This window comes from Protopterus annectens, chromosome 11.part0 (genome assembly GCF_019279795.1).
Source record: "Protopterus annectens isolate FY-2018-M chromosome 11.part0, PAN1.0, whole genome shotgun sequence".
Classification (NCBI taxonomy): Eukaryota; Metazoa; Chordata; order Ceratodontiformes; family Protopteridae; genus Protopterus; species Protopterus annectens.
Window position 1 is genome coordinate 335949976 of NC_056745.1, and position 23749 is coordinate 335973724.

Here is a 23749-nt window from a genome sequence, read left to right on the forward strand (position 1 = left end):
CCGCCTAGGGCGCCGGTCTAGCAGGGGCACCTTTCTAGTATTTATTTGATGTAGTTAGACCAGGATGGGGGCACCAGATAGTGTGGTGGGGATGCCGTGGAGCCCTTTTGCCTAGGGCACCAGTTGACCTAAGGCCACTGCTGCCTGCCCTGTGGCTAACTGCAGGCCTCAGCTCACATGCCCTGCCCTGTGGCTAACTGCAGGCCTCAGCTGCTAGCAACTAAGCCCCAACCATATCACCCCCTGTGTACATATTATATATATATATATATATATATATATATATATATATATATATTTTTTTTTTTTTTTTTTTAAACTTGTACAACACTTCCTGTGTCTCATGTATAACCTCAGGCCTTCCAGGGGGCATGTGCCCTAGTTATTTCTCTTTTTTAACTATGTTTTACTTCAGTCAGTGCAAATCCTTGGTTAAGTACTTACAAAACCCTTATGGTGTTCTAATTTTCACTTGATACCTTACAAGTACAACCTTAATTCCTACCCTTGCTTATAGCATTGAAATACATGCCTGCAAAACAAAATACAATTATAACACACCAAATCAATGCAACATTACCCCCACTTATCTGCTGAAAACTGCTTGCATGCCTTTAAGCATAATACCCTAAGTTTCCTACACTATTAAGTAAACCTAGTACAGATTATACAGATAAATGCCACTAAAGCCTGTGATTAAATCCAAAAACAAACAAAAGGCGGTAATCGCCAAGTGTAGTACCTCGCAGGATGTGCAGTAGCAAATCCCACCCCAAACACACCTCTGGCGCACGGACCCCGCCCACGCTTCTGTAATGTCAGCCTGAGCCTACCGCTTTTTCTTTACTGCGTGCACCTTTCACATTGCTTAGTTTCACATTTTGACCATTTGTTCCACATTGAGGGCTAGTGTTCCTCATTTTGGATATGGAAGGTTGAGAGCTATGGCAGCACGTCAGCCCAAAAGAAATCTGCCCTCCCTTTTCGACATTCCGGTTGTCTACTTCTTCCTCCTATTTTTGGCATCGTCTGTGCCTTCTTACTTCTGTGACACTGACAAGTTAGGACCCATTTCCTAAGTCCCTGCAGAACTAACCTCTCAAGTGCACACAAATCGGCAGAGCCTCACAGCCTCTCACAATATCCTGGGTTAAGTACTTTTTAACTAATAGCCATGACAAATGTTAACGTTTTGCAAACTAACATTTACACCTTCCTGTGAGCTTCCTAGTTGAAGTTGTTAGTAAACTGTTGACCATATTTTTGGTCTGTTCCTCACAATATTTGCACTTTTCTGACAAATCGCTAAGAATAAAATGACTAATTACAGGCATATGAGTTTCAAACATCCACAGTTCCGAATGTCCAGATGTTTGCTTCTTAGTCTGTTCAATCTTTCAGAATTGTAGTCACCAAATAATAAAATTTAAGTTACACACTTCATAAACCTTAAAAAATGCATGCTAATGCAAAGGTTGTTAAACTTGTATTTTTGTTTATAACAGCGATAATTAATGCCTCCCCATTTTTTATTTCTCTAGAATTCTGTGCCAAAAAGTTGAGAGATGTGCCCTCCTCCTTGCTGTAAAACTCTGACAAAAAGGCTTCACTTGTTCATAAATCCTGTTATCTAGTATAGAACAGGAATATGCAAATTCGGCAAAACCTGCACTCTCAAGGGAGTACATACTTTCTGAGCATCTCTTTGAACCTTTGCTAATACTGTCTGAACTACTGTTTACAGTACAGCTATAGCCAAAATGGTAATCTCCAAGTGTAGTACCTCGCAGGATGCGCAGTAGCAAATCCCGCCCCACACACACAATACTTTTACCTTTTTTAACAATTCTTGTGCACCTCAAAAATGGGGGTAATCTCGCTTTTTATTGCTTTTGTTACTGAAATTTTTGTTTTTGAAACGGTAACCTACAGTGACTGTCACTCGTACTCTACTTTTCCCTGCCAATCATGTACGTCACGCCCACTCCATGCCCAAAGCTGCGCAGAACTGAGTGCGAGGTACTACACTTGGAGATTACCCAAAAGGCCCCTACCTTGTATCACCCACGTAGTTCAAACACAAACCAGTAATCCACAGATAAACTGCTGAGGCAGAGGTTGAAAAGACTGATTTGCTTTGTTCCCAGCTTTTTCAACCCTTCCCCTGGACAGCCCAGCCCACCTCAGCCCTCCTATCCTGACCCTACCTGTTCTCCACCTCCCCCCTCCCCCCACTGAAACCTGAGTCCAAGCTGACCTGCCTCAGACAAATGAAGGCTTGCTGCGATTGGCTTGCCAGCCGTTGGATCTTTCCATTGTTTTCTTGTGCATGAGAAAGTTTGTTACTTCTGGTCCCTGGGGGCAGTAAGAATAAGCTAAATGAATGAAAACAAGTGAATTTCAGTCCTGTGCTAGACCTTACTGTGTTAGCACCTGTGTAAGTTGCTGCCCACAGGGAATACTGTGGTAAAGCTGAGGGCAAAATACCTGTGACATATAGTGACTACAGCTAGAATGAGCTGCAGACCTAGTCAGCCGAAAGGCTTTCTTTCAGGAGCTGTGGGGGGAAAAGAAAAAACAGAAAAAATAAGTTGTTTCTCCATTCTGAAGTGCTTCACTTCAGCAATTGTCTGCAGTCCTACAGAAGCCAAACTTAAATAAATATTCTCTGCTGTTGAGGCCATGTTGCATTTGGTGAATTTCCTTTGTGAATTGTGTGCATCTTTTTTTCTTCAGTGCTTTGGATGCTAGTGGTGTGACTCAAGAAATCATTCCTGGAGTGACTACCAGACCTATTTGGAGGCACAGGAGTGTATTTAAGGACCATAGCCCCTGATGTTCATCATTTGATCACTACTGCAGTAGCTTTAGCTATATGGGATATATCCTGCACAGGATATAACAGCCATCCAGTTTCCAAAGTGTAAAGGCACCTTACACATGCAGGGACCATTGACAGCTTGAACAGAGCAATAGAAAATCAGTGGTCTGGATGTCAAGCCCTAGAACTACAGAAGTTTCTGGCTGCCAAAGAGCATTCCTTTTGTAAACTTTTGAGGAATGTTGGTTGGTTAGTGTTTTTCCATTGCTGAGCAGATAAGCTCCCTTTCTGAGGGCACCTTCCAAATTTATTTTAATACAGAAACATTACATTTTTTCTGAACTACTGTATGTTTTGCTAGAAATGTTAATTTATTGGACTGTCGCATACATTTTCAGTCAGTTAAGTCTGTGGTTCTACCTTTTACTTTAGTGTAAGAACTTAGAAAAAGTGTAATTTGTTTTTTATTTTCTAATTCTAGATCTGACCCTATAGTGATTTCCTTGGCAAATCACGCAGATAAACATTTAATAAATACTAATCCCCCATAAGAATGGGAAAGCCTTTTGACAGAGCTCGGGAAAAAAGTTTTTATATTACTGCCATACTTATTTTTTTGGAATTTTTAATTGTCAAGCTCACATATTAAAGTTTTTGCTTGCATCATTTGAGAGTATGAGGAACATTATATCAATTTTTCCCTGTTCTGAGGAAAAATCCTCTATGAATACACTTATTGCTTCTGTGTCTTTTTGTCTGAAGTGTGCTTATGTATTAAGCTAATGACTCCTGTGCAGTAACTTTACAGTAACTGTTACGAGAATGATTTCATGGTTGCATTCTCAAAATTTACCTTGAGGGTGTTAAAACTAAAATTTTGAAATCTCCCTTTGATAGGGAGATTGTTTGTTTGTTTTGGGGACCATATGCTGCTGAGGTTCTGAAACAGTGTAATGAGAGAAGGAAACTTGATACAAGGGGTAGCTCTGATTTTACAGCTTTCCTTCTCCAGCTGTATAAAAGGTGTCGTACCTACCTCGGAGCTTTTTTCTAAAAAGCAAAATAAGCAGACCCAGCGAACTTTTGGTAAACAGATGCTCAAAAACAATGACAAGGAGGCTACCAAAAAAGGGGGGGGCTTCCAGAAACCAGGGCAGTCCAAGTCTGAGCAACTGTTTGCAAATGTCAAGCCTTTAAGTATTCCCCGAAATCTGGCATTTTATTTCTCTCTTTGGCAATAGATAGGGTATGATAAATGGGTTCTGAGATGGCAATAGGAGTCCCTCACTCCCTCCTTTTCAGGGTATTTCTCTTCAGCCTTAAGATAAAGCATTGGTTGACTTGGGGGGGGGGGTGTCATAGAGCCTCTTCCCATTTATCTGACTACATAAAGTTTTTACTCAAGAATGTTTCTGGTACCAAAGAAGCAAACTTCATGGAGACTAGTCTTAGATCTTTCCTTTCTAAATCTGTTTGTAAAAGTCCCAACGTTCAAAATGCTATTCCATCCCAACCTGTTCCCCCTTTAAGTTTTTTTCTTTGATAACTCTACATTTAGATTTTGCTTATCATGCTTTCTTATAGCCTCAGATTTCAATTTTTTAAGGTTTTCTATGTTTATCAGTCGTCTGCGTTGCGCTTTTAGTTATCTACTGTTTCAAGGGTATTCACAAAGTCTCTAGCTCCATTGATAGCATATTGATGACTGCAATGTGTTCACATTTTTGCTTATTGCCGAGTCTTTTCAAAAGTTTCATAAACCTGTCATTTAGGTAAGAGATCTTCACCAACTGGTTTTTCAAGTGAATGTTCAGAAGTCTTATTTGACCCTTTCTCACAGGATTGTTTTCCTGAGGTGTCTCCTAGATACTTAAGTTCAAAAAGCTTTTCTTTCACAGTAAAAGTAGATCTAGATCTAGATACTCAGTCCAAGACTTCAGCAAGGGAATTTCTTAGGATACTAGGTTTCATGGCATCCATAATTCTCATTATTCCTTTGACCGGACTCAACATGAGGAAGATTTATTGGTACCTAAATTCTGAGGAAGATTTATTGGTACCTAAATTCTGAATGAGCTCATCCTCAACATCCTCTGACACTCCAGATTCCAGTTTTTGAGTTTGTAAAAAGGAAACTGCTTTGTTAGAGAGACTATTTTATTTTTCTCTGAAAGCAGGTTTCCCATTTTCCTCTTCCAGCTCCAGTACAATTGGCATCTACAGATGCTTCAGACTTTTTTTTTTTTTTTGGGGAGTGGTGTCTGGAAATAAAAGTCCAGGGTCTTCAGAACAGAAAAGACAGACCAAAACACACAAACATAAAAGGATGGCTATCATAAATGCTGACATCTCTTTCATTCATCTGTAGTCCCATCAGAGCAAAACATTGTGGCAGACAAGCCGAGCAGGACCTGGACAGACACTCACAAATGGAAGTTGAATCACTGGTCTTCCTGTATTTGATCCAGCTTTGAGGAACATCTCGGGTAGATCTTTTCACCTCCATTCACAAGAAGCAACTGATATAATTTTGCTCTAGGATTCCTTGCAAACAGGCCCTGAAACTGAAGCATTGTCCTTTCCTTTGACAGGAATCTTTATGTATGCTTTCCCAACCTTTTAACTGATATCCAGGATCATTCTGAAGATTCAGAAGGACTCCAAGAGTTCATTCTAATAACCTCCTTGTGGGTCAGGCAACAGTGGTTCTCCCTTCTTTTGGAAATAGCCAAGGGTAATTACCGCCAGCTTCCTCACAGACTGGATGAACTCACACAAGATAGGGGTTGTTTTGATGTATCCTAGCATGAAACAACTTTGGCTGTCTGGCTGAGTGATAGATTCTAATACCCTTTTAGGCACCTATTTTCTGAGGCTGTAACTAGTATTAATACAGTTAAATGAAATCATATTAGTAAATGTTATTTTCTAGTTGGTGCCAAGATAAGAACCACACTTTTAAGGTTAGTATTTCTTTCTCTGGTTCTGCAGTATCTATGTGAGGAGTTATCCGCTGGTCTTTCTTACCCCATTATCAAGATTTATTCTTCTCGACCATTTCAGCATGTCTGCTTATAGATCCCCACTTTCAATGCATTCCTATGATTAAAATGCTTTTTATTTTTTTATTTTACATTTGTTTACCGGGAGAGTCCGACTGGGCATAAAACCCTTTTTTAGTGGATGTCCGGGGAGAAAAGCTCCATTGTTAGTCAACTATTTTGTTAGTAGAAAGAAAATTGTATAATACAATAAAGAAAAAAATAGTAACATTCATAACGGTAAAAAGAAAAAGTGGTAGTTGCTGTAGACCAAAACTATTAACCAGAAAAAAACAGAACCAAAATGAAGACACCGGACTTGGATCCCTTTAAGAACTTTTATTGGACAATAAAACCAACGTGTTAAGCGCTTTCATCAAATGGAGTTTGACTTCATCAGGAAGTCAAACTCCATTTGATGAAAGTGCTTAACACGTTGGTTTTATTGTCGAATAAAAGTTTTTCGAGGGATCCGAGTCCGGTGTCTTCATTTTGGTGCTGTTTTTTTCTGGTTAATAACGGTAAAAAGACTAGAACAGAATAAATTGGTCAAGTGAGAGACAAGACCAATAATCTTGTATAACAATGCTTCTAGAAGACAGTTCTTATAGTAGTAGCAGGTAGTGACATTGTATACAATAAGAGTGCAATTACAATACTTAGTCTTATATACAGGTAGAAGCCATGGTGATGCAGTGGCTAGCATTGGCGCTGCACAGCAAGAGGTTCTCCTGTTCGATTCTCGGCTGGAGTGCCTTCTGTGTGGAGTCTGCATGTCCTCCCCATGGTCGAGTGACATTAATGACATGCAGGTAGGTGCGAGCATGAATGAGCATGCCTTCGTTGAAGGTTGGGCATCAGGTTGTCAACTCGGCACAGTAAAATCCACTGCCAATCATGAGTGGACCGGAGTTCCGCTGTGGTGACCCCTAACCGGGAAAAGCCGAAAGAAAGAGAGAGAGAGAGTCTTATATATACAGGTGATATAGCAAACTGAAGACTTAAAATCTGGCAGGTATTAACAGTGAGAAAGAAAAAAAACAACATAAGGTAATCATAGGGCTTAAATTCAATACTCATTACATATGCAATTAAAATCTTAAAATCCACTAGTTCCATGGTTTGGGCTACCTATGCCCAGTACATGTAAAAGTCCAGAATTGGTGAGGAGGGCTTTAATGTGATGCTTGAAGTTTTTTAAGCTATAGTTCTAATTTCAAGTGGTAAGGCATTCCACAGTTTAGCAATGTGGTAGGAGTATAGAGAGTCACCTGAGCTATTCTTACTCCTGGTTACTTCCATTAGAGCTTTATTAGTCAATCTTAGTGGCCAAATACTTATATGGGGATTGAGGAGGCCTCGTAGACCTGGTGTTTTATCGGATTTATAGTACATTTGGTGGGCAGTAGAGAGTTGCGTGAGAATGTGTTGGTGGGGTAGTTCTAACCAAGATAGTTGTCTTCTTAGGGCCTTATAATGATGGGTTCTAGGTGACCGCTAGTGGCAAATTTAGCTATCTTATTATAGCAGGCATCTAGCTTGCTTAGGACTGATTTGAAGAGGTTGGTAACTATGGGTGAGGCGTATAGTAAAGTTGACAGAAGATGAGTTCTGACTGTGGTTATTCTGGAGTTTTTGGTTAGATAGTTTTTGCATCTGCATAAGGTACCTATTTTCTTCTGTACTTTTTTTTACACTCTGGGCAAAATCGAACTTCAGATTTTGCTCAATAACAACACCGAGAATTTGGGTGGATGGTACTGGTTCAAAGTCTTATTACTGGATGTGATGTTGAAGTAAGTGGAGTGGGTTTTGAATTTAGTTTAGTGGAAGAGCATGAGTTTAGTGTTATTTGGGTTCAAGATTAATTTGGCATCTGCCACCTATGATTCAATAGCATTGAATGATGTTTGGGTTAAGTTCTGTAGTTCAGGTAGAGTTGGGGCAGAACATATGACAGTGGAGTCGCCTGCATACTGTATAAGGGTGGCTGGAGTTGTAGCATTATGGAGATTATTTGTAAATAGGTTAAAAAGGAGGGGGCCGAGAATAGACACTTGAGGCACGCCCATAGTCACTGGTAGTAAGGGAGAAAGAGTTTTGTTCCACCGTACCGCTTATTGCCGATTTATGAGGTAGTTCTGAAACTAGGCTAGAGTGGAGTAGCTTAGTTTCAGTTTGGACAAGGCAGTCAGTAGTTTGTCACATGGTATCGAAGGCTTTTGATAAGTCTAACTAGAGTGCTGATACTAGGTTATCTTTATTTCTAAGTTGACTGATGGTGTTAGTGAAACTAATAAGGGCTATGGTAGTACTATGGTGGGGCGAAAGCCGTGCTGATTATTTGTAAGTAATTTATTGTCTAGGAGATGGTTAAGTATTTGCGTGTGAACACACCTTTCAAGGATTTTTGATAGAGGGGATAGGATTGCTATGGGATGATAGTTAGAGAAGTCAGTGGCGGGACCTCATTTGTATAGGGGTATGATGTCAGCAATTTTCCAGAGAGTGGGGATGCTCGGATATGCAACGGTTAATTAGTAGGGAAACTGGATAGGAGATGGCTTCAGATGCTATTTTTAAGTATGTTGAGGGAGTTCTGCATACCCATCAAACTAGAAAACCGATAGATCCATCTTGGGATCTTAACCTTTGTTTTTGAAAAGTTAACTCTTGCTCCATCTGACCCAGCTTATCTGCCTTTTTTGTGAGGTTCATAACATGGAAAACATTTTTTTCTGATTGCTTTTACGTCTGCAAGAAGAGTGGCTGAGTTTCAAGAAGTCATGATGAGCCAGCCTTATCTCATTTTCCACAAAGATAAGGTTTCCTTGAACTTATCATAAATAACTAATCCTATATTTATGCCTAAAGTCATATCCAAGTTTACTTCAGCCAAGCTATCCATTTGTCTATCTTTTTTCCTGAAAGTAAAAATGAGGGAGAAATGATTATTCACACTCTGGATTTTCACTGACAATTTGGATATTGTCATGACAATTAAAACATTTAGGAACTCTGATCAGTTAGTCTACATTCACAGATGTCCTTTTTTCTTACATTTATAAGGTGTCCCTCCCTCCATCTCACTTATTTTTGTATATTTTTTGTTGCCAGGGTATGGGCATTGATTTTTATTTAGAAAGCAGTGCCCTCTTTGAGGCCTCTAACCTTTCTCTATCAGTTGGCATGAGAGCTCTGAAGGGCTTGGTATATAGGCCATTCATTATCTAAAACTGTGCTAAAGCTGTCAATGGTCTGGCACTTGAAAGGTGCCCTTAGGCTTTGGAAGCTGAACAGGTTTATCTTTTGCAGGATATAACCCATATAGTTAAGGCTACTGCAGCAGTGAACATTTGAACATCTACTGTAATGATAAGTTTACTTATGTAACTGCACTTTCCTCACATATCCAGGTGTCCACTATCCATGTGCCTACTAGTGACTTCTTTTAAGATCCCCACACATCAATACCAGCACCACATTTGTTGGTAGAGGAGATATTGAAACAAACTGCATTCCAGTTACTGCTAGACTACACTGCTTAAGGCATGCTGTAGAAACACTTTTCATTGCAACCTGCATGGGAGTGGGCTATTTGAAGAATGGTGTGAACATCTGGATGTGATCTACATTGCTACAGAGACAGGTTATTTGCAAAGCAGGATAATTGTGCGGTTGATTTTTAATAGTAACTACGTACTAGGGTAGGCTCTCGCTCCACAATGACACTAAATTGGATTAAGCAAGTTATCTGAGAATGAGTGACTGAATGGAGCAGAAATAGACAAAGATAGAGTTTTACTGCTCTACTAAATTCATCTGAGCTTTTTCTTTTTTTATCTTACTACAACGTTTTGCAGTTTGCTACTTTGTTTAGCAGCTTGGCTTTCTCATGAATATATTTTATTTTGCAGCCATTAGGAAATGTGCCAATTACATAACACAACAGAGGAACTCTTGAGATTATACAGCTGAGTACAAGTGTAATATACATAGTGTTTTGTAAAATAATGCCAGCTTTTTTTTTCCTTTTTTTAAGTTTAGGCGTACATCCATTTAAACAGCTTCATGCGGTCTTGTGTGAACAAGGTTCACCATTTAGGAATTATAAATTGCTAACCTTCTGCTGTTGCTTCTCAGTTTTTGTGTTACAAAAATGCTATTTGGTTTCGTGCAGCCTTTGTGGTTATATCAGATACTGTTCTTGACATGCCATTTCCACTGAATAGTTAATACTTTGAGCAGTGTTTTTTCTAACATGGAGGGAGCTGTCGAAACCCATTTACTTCTAAGGAGTGCAAACATTGTTATTGATTATTAACAAGAAACTTGTAAATAAGACATTCAGAATGTTGCATATTTCAGTGTTTTTTCTTGAGATAGCATTAGCTGATATTTAGATAAATAATGTTGAGGTGCTAGAAAGTATTTTGATAACTTACTGCATTCTTATTGAAACATTAAATATAATTTCTTTCAGATGGATAGTGACAGTTCTACCACAGATGCTACTCAGCTAGGAATTGCAGGAGATTACATTGGTGGAGGACATTATGTACTTCAGTCACATGATGGTAAAGATTGCCTTTAAATATTTCGTTTGGTTCATTGCTGATTTGGGGTACACAGAGCTTTATCACTGTAGTTTATCATTGAAACTGTAGCTGCTGCAGGGGTTAGTTTATCATTGAAACTGTAGCTGCTGCAGGGGTTAGTCCTCAAACATATTTTTTCTGTCAAAATAAAAAGTCATGTAAAATGTTTTTATGCTATAGCAATACTTCAGAATAGCTAAGCATGCTGACATTATTTCTGAAGAAAGAATATTGTTTAGATCATGTTTCCCACTTCAGTTTGAACTTGTACAGTATATGTACAAATACTTGAAATTTATGTCTGCAGTTAAGGGAACTTACCTGCTTTCTTTTGTGGATTCTGTGATCTGTAAAATTGTACTTTTTTTTTTTTTTTTTTTTTTGCTGGTAGAGATTGTTGATGTTAGCAAGGATGTGGCTGTTTAAAGATGCCCCCCTCCCCCCGTACTGCAGTTTCTCATTTTTATGTACCAAAAAAAATCAAAGTTAAATGGCTCATTTACAATTCCAGGTATGCAAGAACACTGTTAAAAATTTACTTCCCTGTGCCTTCTTAAGAAAAAAAAAAAACTCATGGCAATGTAGTTAATTCACACTGTTCTCAACCATTGGCATAATTCAGAACAAAGTACTTTTCTGCTTATCTTTGGTTATTTGCTTATTTTATGTTTTATTATCAATATGTTGTGTCTTTCGGCTTTTCCCAGTTAGGGGTCGCTACAGCGGAACTAATTTTGCATTTATATTTAAACATTGGTATTACAGAAAAGAACATACTTAGGATTGTACACTTTTTTCATTTTTTATTTTGTTTTAATTGAAAGACTTGCACCCATTGGTTTATACCAACAGTGCAGTGTAGAGAACTGATAAATGTAAAAGTTTTTAAACTTTTTAACTTGGTTAAATCTTAGTAAGACACTAATGCATATTAAGATTAGATGTTTTATGTACTGTGTTTCACTGGTATCTTAAACTAACAATTCATTTGGTGTTGAGGCTGTTTTATCCTTTTTTTTGTTTGTTTGTTTTTAGCTTTTACCTTTGCCTCAAGGGTATTATTTCTGTTAGAAAATAAACTTAACAGTTTTATTTTAGAAGTACAGGCTGATTGCTCTATGTGTAAGTTATTTATTTGTATTTATTAGCTTTTGTTTACGGGGAAGGTTCAACTGGAAGACCAATACCGTTTTTCAAAGAGGTTTGGCGGCAAAATCTCCAGAATAAACATAGTATAACAAGCTAAAAAACAAAAATAATACATACAAAATGTAAATGAAAGCAAAAAAGAAAAAAAAAATTCAATTGCAACTCAACAAAAGATGAAATACTGTAGATGTGCAGTTACAGCGTTTCGTGTATTACCAATCACATTTTCAACATATGTGAATAACTAATGATTTTGGTATTGGTTATATTATATATGCATTTTGGTACAGCAGAATCTTCAGAAGATGTACATACTTTCTTGAAAAAGTTCAGTTTTAAAATAGAAGAATTCATATGTTATTAGGATGGCGACTGCCAAAACTGTAAGTACTATGTGTTTTGATCTGGGGTGAAGTAGCATAGACATATATTTTGCAGTTGAAAAAGTAGCCTCTTAGGCTTATAGCTTTTGATTTGAATTCTCTCTTATGTGCAGTGGAAGATTGTTCTACCATTTAGCAATGTTTACAGAGTATAAGCTATCCAGCAAAAAACAATTTTTTTTATTAATTACATATATGATATGCCCTTATCCGCTAACTTTGTTGGTTATTACAAAAATTTATTAAAATGTATCTATTTAATCCTGTATGTAATTTACTCTAAATGTGGAGCTTTTCTCCCCGGGCCTCCGCTGAAAATGGACATATATCCAGTCGGATTCTCCCGGTCAACAAATGTAAAATAAATAAAATAAATAAATAAAATAAGGTAGAATCATGTGTGTCTTTTGTTTTATGAGCTTGGGCAAAGTACTTGTCCTTGGATCTGAGGGATCCGGGTGGAGAGTAACAGTTAATTACTGAATTCCAAGCTGGACTTTTGTCTGGATGGAGAAGTATGTTATTGGCTAGTTTAAGGTCATTTTCATTGGGTAATGAATTTAGTTGGGTTCCTTTTTCAAGTTTTTAAAAGTTTAAAAGGTTATTTATGGTCACTCTGTAAGATTTCGGGTTCAATGGATGGTTATTTTGGATTTGAGAGAAGTAGTTACTTTTGTCAGTTGGCACTTTTTTGGCGCAGTTTCTCGTCTGTCGATAAGTTTGATAAAAGTTTGATAAAAGCAGTGGATTTCACTATTATGCTAAGATTTCCAGGCATTATCCCTGTGTCTTGTGAGTTGTTTGCTATTACTGGTGAGTCATGGAGCTTGCTTAATTAGAGTTGACACATTTCCATCTCCATGGAGCATGTGTGCTGAGCACTGTAAAGAGAAATAGTTAAAATATTCTACTGCCTGATCTTAGGCTAAGATTGATAGAGAAAAATCAGTAAGTAAGAAGAAGATAATCATTGAGATTTGATTAAAAATGTTAGATTTCTAACAAAGCTGTAAGTCATACATTTGGTAGTTTTGTTCCAGTATTGAGTGGGTTATGATTGCATGTATAGTATGGAAGGGTGCTGATGGTAGAAATTCTTTTAGGAGCATATGTCAATATCTAGTTAAAAGTAGAGTCATTAATGGTGTTTATTTGTATTTCTTTTTACTCTAGTGTATGAATTTGAACAATTATAATGTAATTAGTGATTTGATCAAAATTGGTCCAGTTATGATTGAAGTCACCCAATATAATAGTTTATTTTGTGGGGTTTTTTTCCCTGACCCAGGACAGTATATCATCTATGGTGAACATTTTTGGGGGTGAGATATAGGTTTGGATTATATATATATAGGGCCAAATTCATGAACACATACACTAAATGTACACAGTCTGTATTCAAGAACATCCCTATCAAATGTTTGTGCTGTCTGTCCACTACACTTTGTGGTAACATTTTATGAATCCCTCTCGATATTTAAGGCTGCATGAAAATTAGCAGGAAAACTAAATTTGGGAAGAAGAATGTGGGAGTTGTGCCTGTTCACTCTGAAGGGTGTACCACTTATTGTAGGGATTCATTAATCCAGCTTATAGACTTCTTAGGAATTAGCTTTAAGTAGATTAGTAGTTCTTCTTTATTAAATTCTGACATTGCGTGAGGATGGTTAGCATGCATAATAACTACACCATTTACTCTTTTGTTAAATCTGTCAGAGCTGATGATATACAGCCTAGGGGTAGGAACTCCTCATCATTGTAATAATGTGTCTTGGCCAAGTTTCAGTAATTGATAGACTGTCAGGTTTATGGGTGGAAATCCATGTATGAAATTCGGGTATTTTATTAGAAGGGCTACAAATAGGTATAAACTGAAGATTTTAAGTCCTAGAGTATTACTAAAGGAAAGATTAGCTGTATGGCAAGTTTTAACTGCAGAGGTATAGACTGGAAATATGTACTGTTCAGATGTAAGATTGTGTGATAAGGTGCATAAGAATGTGGTAATAAAAATAGGAGTAAAAGAATGTATCATTAGAAGTATAGTTAAGGGTGGAAGGTAAATAGATAAGATGTAATGAAGAGAGAGAGAGAGAAAATGAGTTTGAGACAGGAGTTATGGCTTTAGAAAATCTGAAGAGATAGTGATGGATATTTCATAAGCAAGAGTGGTAGACGTGAGAATAGTTGAGTGACAAAAGCATATAGGAAGTGGATTGGAAGGGGACTGGGTAAAGAATTTGTGATGATATGTCAAAAGTGTGTTTAGGTAGTCAGTTAGTAGTTTATGGGGGGGTGTAATGTGCTTAGCAGTGTTTTGAGCGAAAAGGCATGGTAACAGAGAGGATGCTGTGATAGTGAGAAGAGGAAAATAGTTGTTTTATGGAAGGAGCAATAAGAGGAAGTTGTTAGGTGCTTTGTGACAGTAGCTGAATCAGTGTAGGTTTGAGAGGAAAGCATATGTCTGTAGGAGAGGTTTGAGAAGTATAAATCTGATATACAAAGTGAGAGGGAATGGGATAGGGTGGAGAGTAAAGACAAGCCTTGTGTAGCATAGCTGGGTACAGCGGGGCTAACCCTCCTAAGTTCATTTAAATCCATAATGTTCAGTCTACTTTTAAGTCCTTGTGGCTTGACAGGAGAATTCCTAGACTAAGGCTGCAAATTAAATATAGAGTGGCAGTATGACTGGGATGTGCACTATAAAAGCACTACCTAATTGTAGGTAAATGAATTTTAGGTGATTGGGCTATTCTAAGAGTCTTAGCGTTTATACATTTTAAAATCTATGGGTGGTATCCAGCTAGTTTATGCAGACTTGTGGTTGTTCATTACAGTAGGAAGAAGGTGACCTTGCAATGTCCTATTTTAGTAATAGTATCCTAGTATCATAGTAATAATTAACTACAGTCCCTTAACACTTGCAAAATGAAAGCAGCCAAAGGGCTTTTTATAATTCCACACTTTGAGATCCCTTTTTCCAATTCAGGATCACGGTCTTCTCTTTGTTCCAGGTGTCAGTAATCATAAGTTTCTGGGCACTTGATCAGTGGAGTGGGGTTAAAACTTGTGACTTGTAGTCAGTGCCTGATAAAAGTAGTCAAGAAACAAGAGTTAGTGTACCACTTTTTAAAAAGTGTTCTCTTCAGTGCAAATTGCTCATAATATATTGCACAAAAGTGCCAAAAGAAAATGAATGCTCATTACAGTGATAGCAGATGATTGCAATAATGAAGTAAAATCGCACAAAATAGAACTACAGTGATGACGGCCTGTATCAGGGCACAAGTTATACAAACAAAGCTAGATCCAGCCGGCCTGAATCTAGTCTATGCTACAGCAAACAAGGCGTACCGATTTCAGAAAGAAACAGTTCAAGTAAAGCATGCTCAATAAGCCTTTAACCAGAAATTCCCAGCTCAGAAGGGCAGAATCTAGCCTCTCCTCCCACAAGAGTGCAGACCACAAACCTTCTTAATGTAAAATAACTGGCCTGAAGCCCAAGTTCTTAACCCAGAACTAATACACTTTTAGAATAACAGACACTGAGCCTTCAATCAGCAGTTCCCAACTTAGAAAGTTGTACGCTACCTGCCCCCAGCCAAGGAAACCACGGTGAAGAATTTCTCAAAAGCAAACTTCACACTTCTCAAAACAGAGGTGGAATCCTTCAAAGCCCCGGGCCAGTGGAAAATACGGCCCAAACCGCAGAATCCTTTACAAATGCATTCTATGGAAACCTACAGGAATGCATGGATTGTGCTATCCCAAATAAAACCAAGACTCACTCCTCGAACGTCAGGAGACCTGTCTGATGGACCCCAGCCATAAATAAGCTATACAACAGAAGGAGGAAGCTGCTACATGATAGAGCAAAATCCCAAAAAGGGAAGGCATCTCTGATCAGTACTAGCAAGAATCTATGATCCCTCATAAAATTATCTAAGGCCAGCTTCAAAAGAAAAAGTGCACAAGACGCTAAAGATAATCACCTTCTTTAGTTATGTCAGGAACCTGGGTGGCAACTCCCAGATATACTCTGAGTTAGTGCAAAATGACAAAAAATACACTGAACCCACAGACATTGCCAACATCCTGACAGACAGGTTCAGTGCAAACTTCTCCCCCCCTTCCCCCCAAAAGAGCAAATGTCTATCCCAGCAGAGTGTAGCCTCCTGGACATCACAGATGCACAGGTGAGAGCTGCCCTCTCCAAAGCAAAAAACACAGCATCAATGGGACTGGACGGTGTCCTGGGCTGTGTCTTACATGAGCTCCAAGAAGAACTGAACCCTCACATAAAGACACTGTTCAATCTCAGCCTTACTACAGGATATGTACCCAAGGAATGGCGTACAGCAACAGTGGTCCCACTCCACAAAGGTGGTGCCACAACGGACCCCAGAAACTATCGCCCTATATGCCTGACTAGCCTGGTCTGCAAAGCTATGGAGCGTATCATCATGGAACTCATAAACAAAGACATTGGGAACCTCCAAACACTGGATCCTACCCAATTTGGCTTTGTTAAGGGCAGATCTTGCCTCTTGAACCTGGTCGACTTCTTTGAAACAGTCACCAAGGCCATAGATGAAGGGAAGGTAGTCCACATAGCCTACCTGGACCTCGCAAAAGCCTTCGACACAATACCCCACTCAGGCATCATAAATAAGCTCACCAGCTTAAATATCAACCCCTATGTCACAAGATGGGTTGCAAACTGGCTCAGGGATAGAACCCACATGGTCAGAATTGCAGTTGCCATGTCAGACTCTAAACCAGTTACAAGTGGCGTCCCACAAGGCTCAGTCCTGGGACCTCTCTTGTTCGGTATATATTTTTCTGAGGTACAGGCTAACACGAGAGGACTATGGCTGACCAAGTTCGCAGATGACTGCAAACTGGGTGCCATAATCGACTCGCCGACTGACACAAGCATCCTCCTAAAGGGTCTCACAGAGATGGATAACTGGTGCCAGAGCCATGGCCTAAAGCTAAATGCCAAAAAGTGCATAGTCATCCCCTTTGGGAAAAACAAAGTGCCCACAAATTACCACATAGGTGGTAATCCATTAAGTATGGAAGAAGTAATTAGGGATTTGGGGACCCAAGTAGACAGCAATCTCTCCTTTGACAATCACGTTGCCAAAGTGGTTAGAAAGACCTTCTATATAGCCCACCTTATCCCAAAAGGGTTCACATCTAGATCAAGAGAGGTCATTGTGCCCCTCTACTCCTCACTCATCAGGCCCATAATTGAATACAATGCCCCATTTGGGATGTACCTTACCCGACACCTGCAGCAACTGGAAAGACCCCAAAATTACCTCACCAAGAGGATCAAGGGACTCAGACAGATGCCCTACTCAGCTAGGCTAAAGAAACTCCAGCTCTACTCAGTTGCTTACCACCTACTCAGAGGCGATCTGTGCCTGACGTATAAAGCCATGTCCAAACCAGAATTAATGGACATGCTCCACCTCAGGAAATCCAAATCCCTTAGAGCTACACGCTCCAGAGACTTAAACCTCAGCACAGAAATAAATAGGACATGCTGGAGGGACAGATTCGTATCACAGAGGTTCCCCTCACTCTGGAACAAAATCCCAATCCATGTTAGGCAGAGCCCCCTCAATGACCCTCTTCAAGAGAAATCTTGACGAGTGGATGGGAGATTGTAGGTTTACCCCTGGGATCTCTTCTGTGTCCCTACTAGACAGAGGCACAGTAAACTAACCTTAAAAGGGCTATCTTCTGTGACCTACTATACAGAGGCAGTCAACTAATCTAAAAGGGTGGCGAAAGCCAAACACACTCTGGCTAGGCTTATAAATGCCCTAGGGCAGATAGCCTAGTATCAACCTATGAACCTATGAACAGGCAGCTAAAATACAATCCACATAAGTAAATGTTTTCACCAGGAACAGATATGCTTATAAGAAAAAAAATGGTGCAGCTTCCATCTAGAGTGCATCTTGTATTTCACATTAGCCTGCTTTGGGCAGTGATTGTTCTATTACTGTGTTTAAAAAGTTTTTATTTTCCTAACTGTAGTGAGCGTTGGGTAAAAACAGCAAACAGAAGTAAGCATTAACTTTTCATCTGTTGAAGGTCTGTAAAGGTGAATGGTACCAAGGGTTATAAAAAAGTAGTGGAAAAAGGAAATGAGAAAGGTAGCAGCATTCTCCTGAAAACTTCATAAAGGGCAGCAGTCAGACATATGGGCCTTAACACTTTACTAGATTTCATACATTTCATTATAGGGATGAAGTGATTTCTTTTTTCTATGCCATTTTGCTGCCATGCCTGTCCCCATCAAGCCTACCTGCAATTAGATATGACCTATTCATTCCCTATATACCAGGATTTCCCCCAAATGTTGGGACAAGAGATGTCTAAAGGAGTTGTCATTCATTTAGCCATGAGGATATTTTGCGCCTCTATGGAATCATGGAATTGAGGGAATTTCTAATGACCTAACACCACCCTAGGCAGAAGAATATATGATCTGCATCACTGCAGAGGCCCAGAATGTCTGTCCACATGAGTGCATGCTCCTTGAAGGCAATCACCCATTGTTAGCTTGGTGAGCTTAATGTCTGCCCCCCAGGTCACGTATTTAACATTTCAGTCCCTCCTTTAAGGATTTATAGAGTGCATGTCCCGCTTTGTCCCGACATAGCCCAGGATGGGTAAGCCCATTCTCCTGTCAGTTCTACCTGTTACATGATTAATTTATTGATCCAGTGTTGTGTAGGCCATAATCAAGGCTTTATCCCTGTATCCTGCCAGATCTAGCGATTGTAGATTTTTTTTTTTTTTTTTTGTTGTTATAGATGTAGGAGAACTTGACCATAGGTGTAAGTGTGCATGTGAATCTGTGGTATGGAAAAACAGCTGTGGCAGGGTTAGCCAATCGGCAGTGTGAATCATGGCTCTAGATGATTGTCATTGTTGAACTGACTCCCCAGTCCCATGTGCAAAAATGGGGAAAAAGGGCTGTGGGTGGGTGGATGGATGGCTATAGAAGAACATAGTAAATATGCTTCTTTAGATACTTTGGAAGGGTTAGAATCAGTAAGTAGTCTCGTTTCTTGAAGGGCTAGACACAGATTAGAAGAAGTGTAAAGTTCCTTGAGTAGTTAAATTGGACTGCTGTTGTCTTGGGTTGCACCACTTGGGAATTCAAAATGGACCCTGGTATTCAAAAACAAAATGAGCTGATGCAGAGAAGCATCATGCACACTGTGTTTGATATGCCACTGAAAAGTATCGCTGTTCACATTCCTGAATCACAGATCCTATTTTTTCCATCTGTCCAGTCTGACAGATGGAATTAGAGACACTTGTCAGATCCGATCTGGACATTTGCTAGTGCTCTCTTTCTCAGACTCCTAAGTTTTCCCCTTCTTTGATATCCTGTGTGCTGCTTTGTCTTCACATTTCATTTACCTCCATTAGAAATGGATGATCCAAGCCACACAATTAAGAACTCTCACTTTAAAAGCGATTTGGCTACTATACTTGTTCCTTTTATTGTTTATCCTTGGTGTGGTTCTGATTTAACTGCTAATAGTTTTTCTGCTGACTTGCTTTTTCTGCTGACTTGTTTTTCTGCAATTTCTTAGCCACCTTAGCCTCAAGCCCTCTGTAAGCCTAGGCAGCTGCCTCGTATTCTTCTTGTCTCATTGTTAGGCAAAATTTGTGTGTATATAGAGAGGTGTGTGTGTGTGTATGTGTATGTATACATAAGTGTTCCTCAAAACCACTTTTGAATCGAAAAAGAGGCTGCAGGCACACACCTTCGTTGCACCCCCAGGAATGCACCAATGCTGGAAATGTCACTGGTGCAATTTTATCATTCAAACCCCCAAGGTACGTCTTAACACACCACAGGTAGTTATTCACATAAAAGACCATTTAAACTGCAAGACCCCAATGTGGTTTACATCGCAGTATGCTCTCAATGTGAAGCATTGAAGCATACTATGTTGGAAAAACCACAGAACATGTGGGAGCCATCAGGAGGTGAGACCCTTACAATGCACTAGCCAGGCATAGTAGGACCTGCTCCCAATTCTCCAGATTCCAATTTGCAGCAATTGAAAAAGTCACAGATCCGCTAGGGATTACTGACCTCCTTTGGAACATAGACAACTTACTGTTAGTTAAAGAGTTAAAATGGCAGATACAATTGTGAGCAGACACACCCCCAGGTCTAAAGGAAAACCTGAGCATTTCCATTGTCCTTAAATAGATTAGTAACTCCTTAACCCATCCCCGCTCACCACACCAGTTAAATGATAAGCTTAGGTTCACTTTGTTATTTTCTGATGAAGTTCGACTGAAATCTTTACAACGCACGAAAGCGCTCAGAATGTGATTTAAATCCATAAAAGACTGAACAAAACATGAGAATAGCTTAGCATCTATATTCCTTCCAAAACAGCAAATGTTTCTTAAGTTCTTATATAGTTGTTTGTACTTTTGTGCTAGTGGTGTTACATATTGTGTGTGCGTGTATATTGGTGGTGTTACATTTTATATATATTGTGATGACCGTGCCCTGGCCCAGCAATCAAGGAGCCTCAATCCTCACCACTAACACCAGGGAGGTCGTCTCCTAGAAGAGGAAAGGATAACTAATACACACAAGTACAATTTCCCTAAAGTGCACACAGAGATCACAGTCAGTCTGGGGCTGGTTGTTCCCTTGCTCTCCAGGTCCCCAATAAGACTCCCCACTGGCATAGCTATAGGGTCCAAATCTCAGCCTAGCTGGCAAGCTAACCTCCAGTACCCTCTCTGTCCAACCAGTGCTTCGTGTCCCTGCCCAGGTAGCTGAAACACCACACACACACTTTGAGAAGAGGTTATACAACCACACAGACCCTCCTGGGACAAAGGCTGGCACAGGTACTCCAGCTGTGCCCCTTTACCCAGGCTATACGGTAGTAATTACTGCCACCACCAGCTAATAAATATCAGCTACTCAAAGGTCCTTAAAAGGGTGTCCAGTTATTACTGTGCAATATTATTATCCAATGGTAGTATGACTAACAGTCAAGGCTTACTTTAGAGTGGCCTGTTACAATTTTGTGTCTTTCGGCTTTTCCCAGTTAGGAGTCGCCATAATGCAACTCTGGTCCGCTAATGATTGGCAGTTGATTTTTACGTACCAGCTTGCCAGGCCTGACGCACAACCTTCAACGAAGGTACACCCATTCACACATGTCTCCACGCGGAAGACGCTCTAGCTGAGAATCAAACCGGACAGCGTCTTACTGTGAGGCGACAATGCTACCGCAGCACCACTGTTACAATAACCTCTATAAATATGCAATGTACTCTAGAGCTTATCTCTACACAAATCAGCCACAGGTAGAAGGTTTTAAAAATATTTAATAAATAATTAAAACACCAGACAAAACTACTACACCACAGAGATATCTAAGAGTTCAGAGATCACACAGAAACTTAAAATAATACAGTAGGACAGGTCTGATTTCAAAGAAAAATATCTAATTAATCTTTACTAGCTTTAACTATTCCTACAAGAAATCACAGCGCTAAAACTTACATGTGAGCACAAGGCAAAGTGCTGAAAAGTTGGATATCAAGATCAAAATGCTCTTAGTCCCTTGTGAGAAATAGTATTTAAACATTACAACAAACATGTTTGCTGGGTCCCTCCCCAAATTACATCATTTTTGACACTTAGGTTGTCCCAGTATTCATATTGCATCATCTTAACACCTGGTCTGAGTTCTCAGACCACAAACTGCATTATTTAGCAATCTAACACCTACTCAGAAACTTACAACAATACAAGGCATTTCACTTATACATTCTAACAGAAACTAGAGCAATAAAGCACCTTCCACATCTAAATTCTGGTCATAAACTTTAGCCTTAAAACAATGGGCATGAAGCCTTCATCCAGCTGCACTGGAGCCGAATTGTAGAACATTAAAGAGATTCATAAGATCTTTTCAACTTAAAAAGACACATTTGAAATACTTGGCTTGGTTTTCCTTACAGCAGATGGCAGTGTTGCAACAATCTTGAAGTTTACATTTTACAGTGTTTTCTTACATTTGAAAACACAAGCCTGTGTTTTACATTTATTTACAAATGCCAGAATTATATATCAAATTCTATTTGACTAGGCTGGCCGCCTTCGCCCATCTCTTCCCCAATCATCACACATTATATATATAAACTAGATATATAGAGAGGTATAGATAAAATACATGGATTGATATGTATCCCAAATGGGTGCACCCTGCTAGATGCTCTAGAATGTCAGACAGAAGCATAGCTGGCTCAGCCATCGTCCTGTTCTGGTACCATGAACTAGCACCTCACCCCCTCATCTCTTTAGAAAAAAAATGGATGCTCCTTTTGTTGCCACACCAACAAGATGGCCAGATGTACACCTCCCCTCCTGCCCAGCTGTTCAGGTCCCATTTCTGTGCCCTGCCTCCCACCCTCCTCCATCTTATTAAAATAATAAGTAAATAAATTCTTCTGATAAACTGTAGCAAACTGCCTGCATGGAGATTTCTAATTTTTAAATTGTACCAGACTGTTTGCTACAATGTAGCTAGCAGTTGCTACAGTTTAGATCACACACAGAGCGCTACAGTGCTCAGGTTTGACTGGAAATGCAATACTGACTTTTATATCATTCAGCTGACTGCACTGGCAACATTTTGCACCCAGGGCAGTTGCCCTACTCGCCCCATCATAGCTGTGCTACTGCTGTCAGTATTCATCCTGGCTTACTACATGCCTTCCCACAAATCTCATTTTCAGGTTCCTTCAGAAAGTAGTGGAGAGCAGATCTGTCACAGTTCTGTTTGCTCCTCTGTGGTCCAGCCAAGTATGGTTTTCTTTATTGAAGCCTCTTCTAAAGGCGCCCTCATGGTTCCTGGATCTGAAGCCGGACTTACTTTGTCACCATCCAGCCAGCCTCATCCATATCTCTCAATCTCCGACTTAATGCATGGTATCTCCAATTCCCATGATGGCCATGGACCTTTCCCTATTACAGTCAGTGGCCCACATTTTGTCAACTTCCCATAAATGGGGTTTATTCAGTGTGTATAAAAGCAATTTTCCATTTCTTTTCAAATAGCCTAGATCCCTTTTCTGCCCCAGTTTTGCACTTTCTGGCTACCCTGTATAAATAGGGGTCTAACTTCTCTACTGTCAAAGTCCATTTAGCTTCCATAATCTAAATGTTTTCAAAATAATTCCCTGGCCTCATAAACTTTGTAAAGCTTTTCTCAAAGGACTCTTATTGTTTCCTGGGATCTGAATCTGGTTTTAGAAGTCGTAACAAAACCTCACTTTGAGCTGGCCTCTTCTGCAGATCTCAATTTTTTTGTCCTAGAAAACTTTTTCATGGTGGCTGTTACATCTGCCAGGAGAATTTCAAGAATTATATGCTCTATCCTTGTGGGTGCCATACTTTCTTAAGGACACTGTTATCTTTGTGAAATATAATCAACCTTTCCTGAATAAAGTGACCACAAAGACAAATTTCAGTGAAACCATTCATCTACCAGTATTATTTCTAAGTCACACTAACCAGGGAGAATATTTGCTTCCCACCCTGAACGTCCACCCTCAACTTAGATTCTATTTGCACAGACTTAGTCATCAAAAAAGACTTGCAACTTTTCACTTCCTTTGAAAAATGGTTGTTGGGACTGTATGTCATTTGTCTATGTAACCAAGAGGGAAGTACTT

General features: G+C 39.5%; 1 protein-coding gene across 2 annotated transcripts in view; it reads left to right on the plus strand.

Moving 5' to 3' along the window:
• The window catches only part of NFYB (nuclear transcription factor Y subunit beta), a 534217-nt gene that overhangs the window by 66965 nt on the left and 443503 nt on the right, over positions 1-23749 (plus strand). For both annotated transcript variants that reach the window (XM_044087836.1, XM_044087835.1), the window contains exon 2: positions 10346-10439. In XM_044087836.1, coding sequence (XP_043943771.1) covers positions 10346-10439 — 94 coding nt within the window. The remainder of the gene's footprint in view (positions 1-10345; positions 10440-23749) is intronic.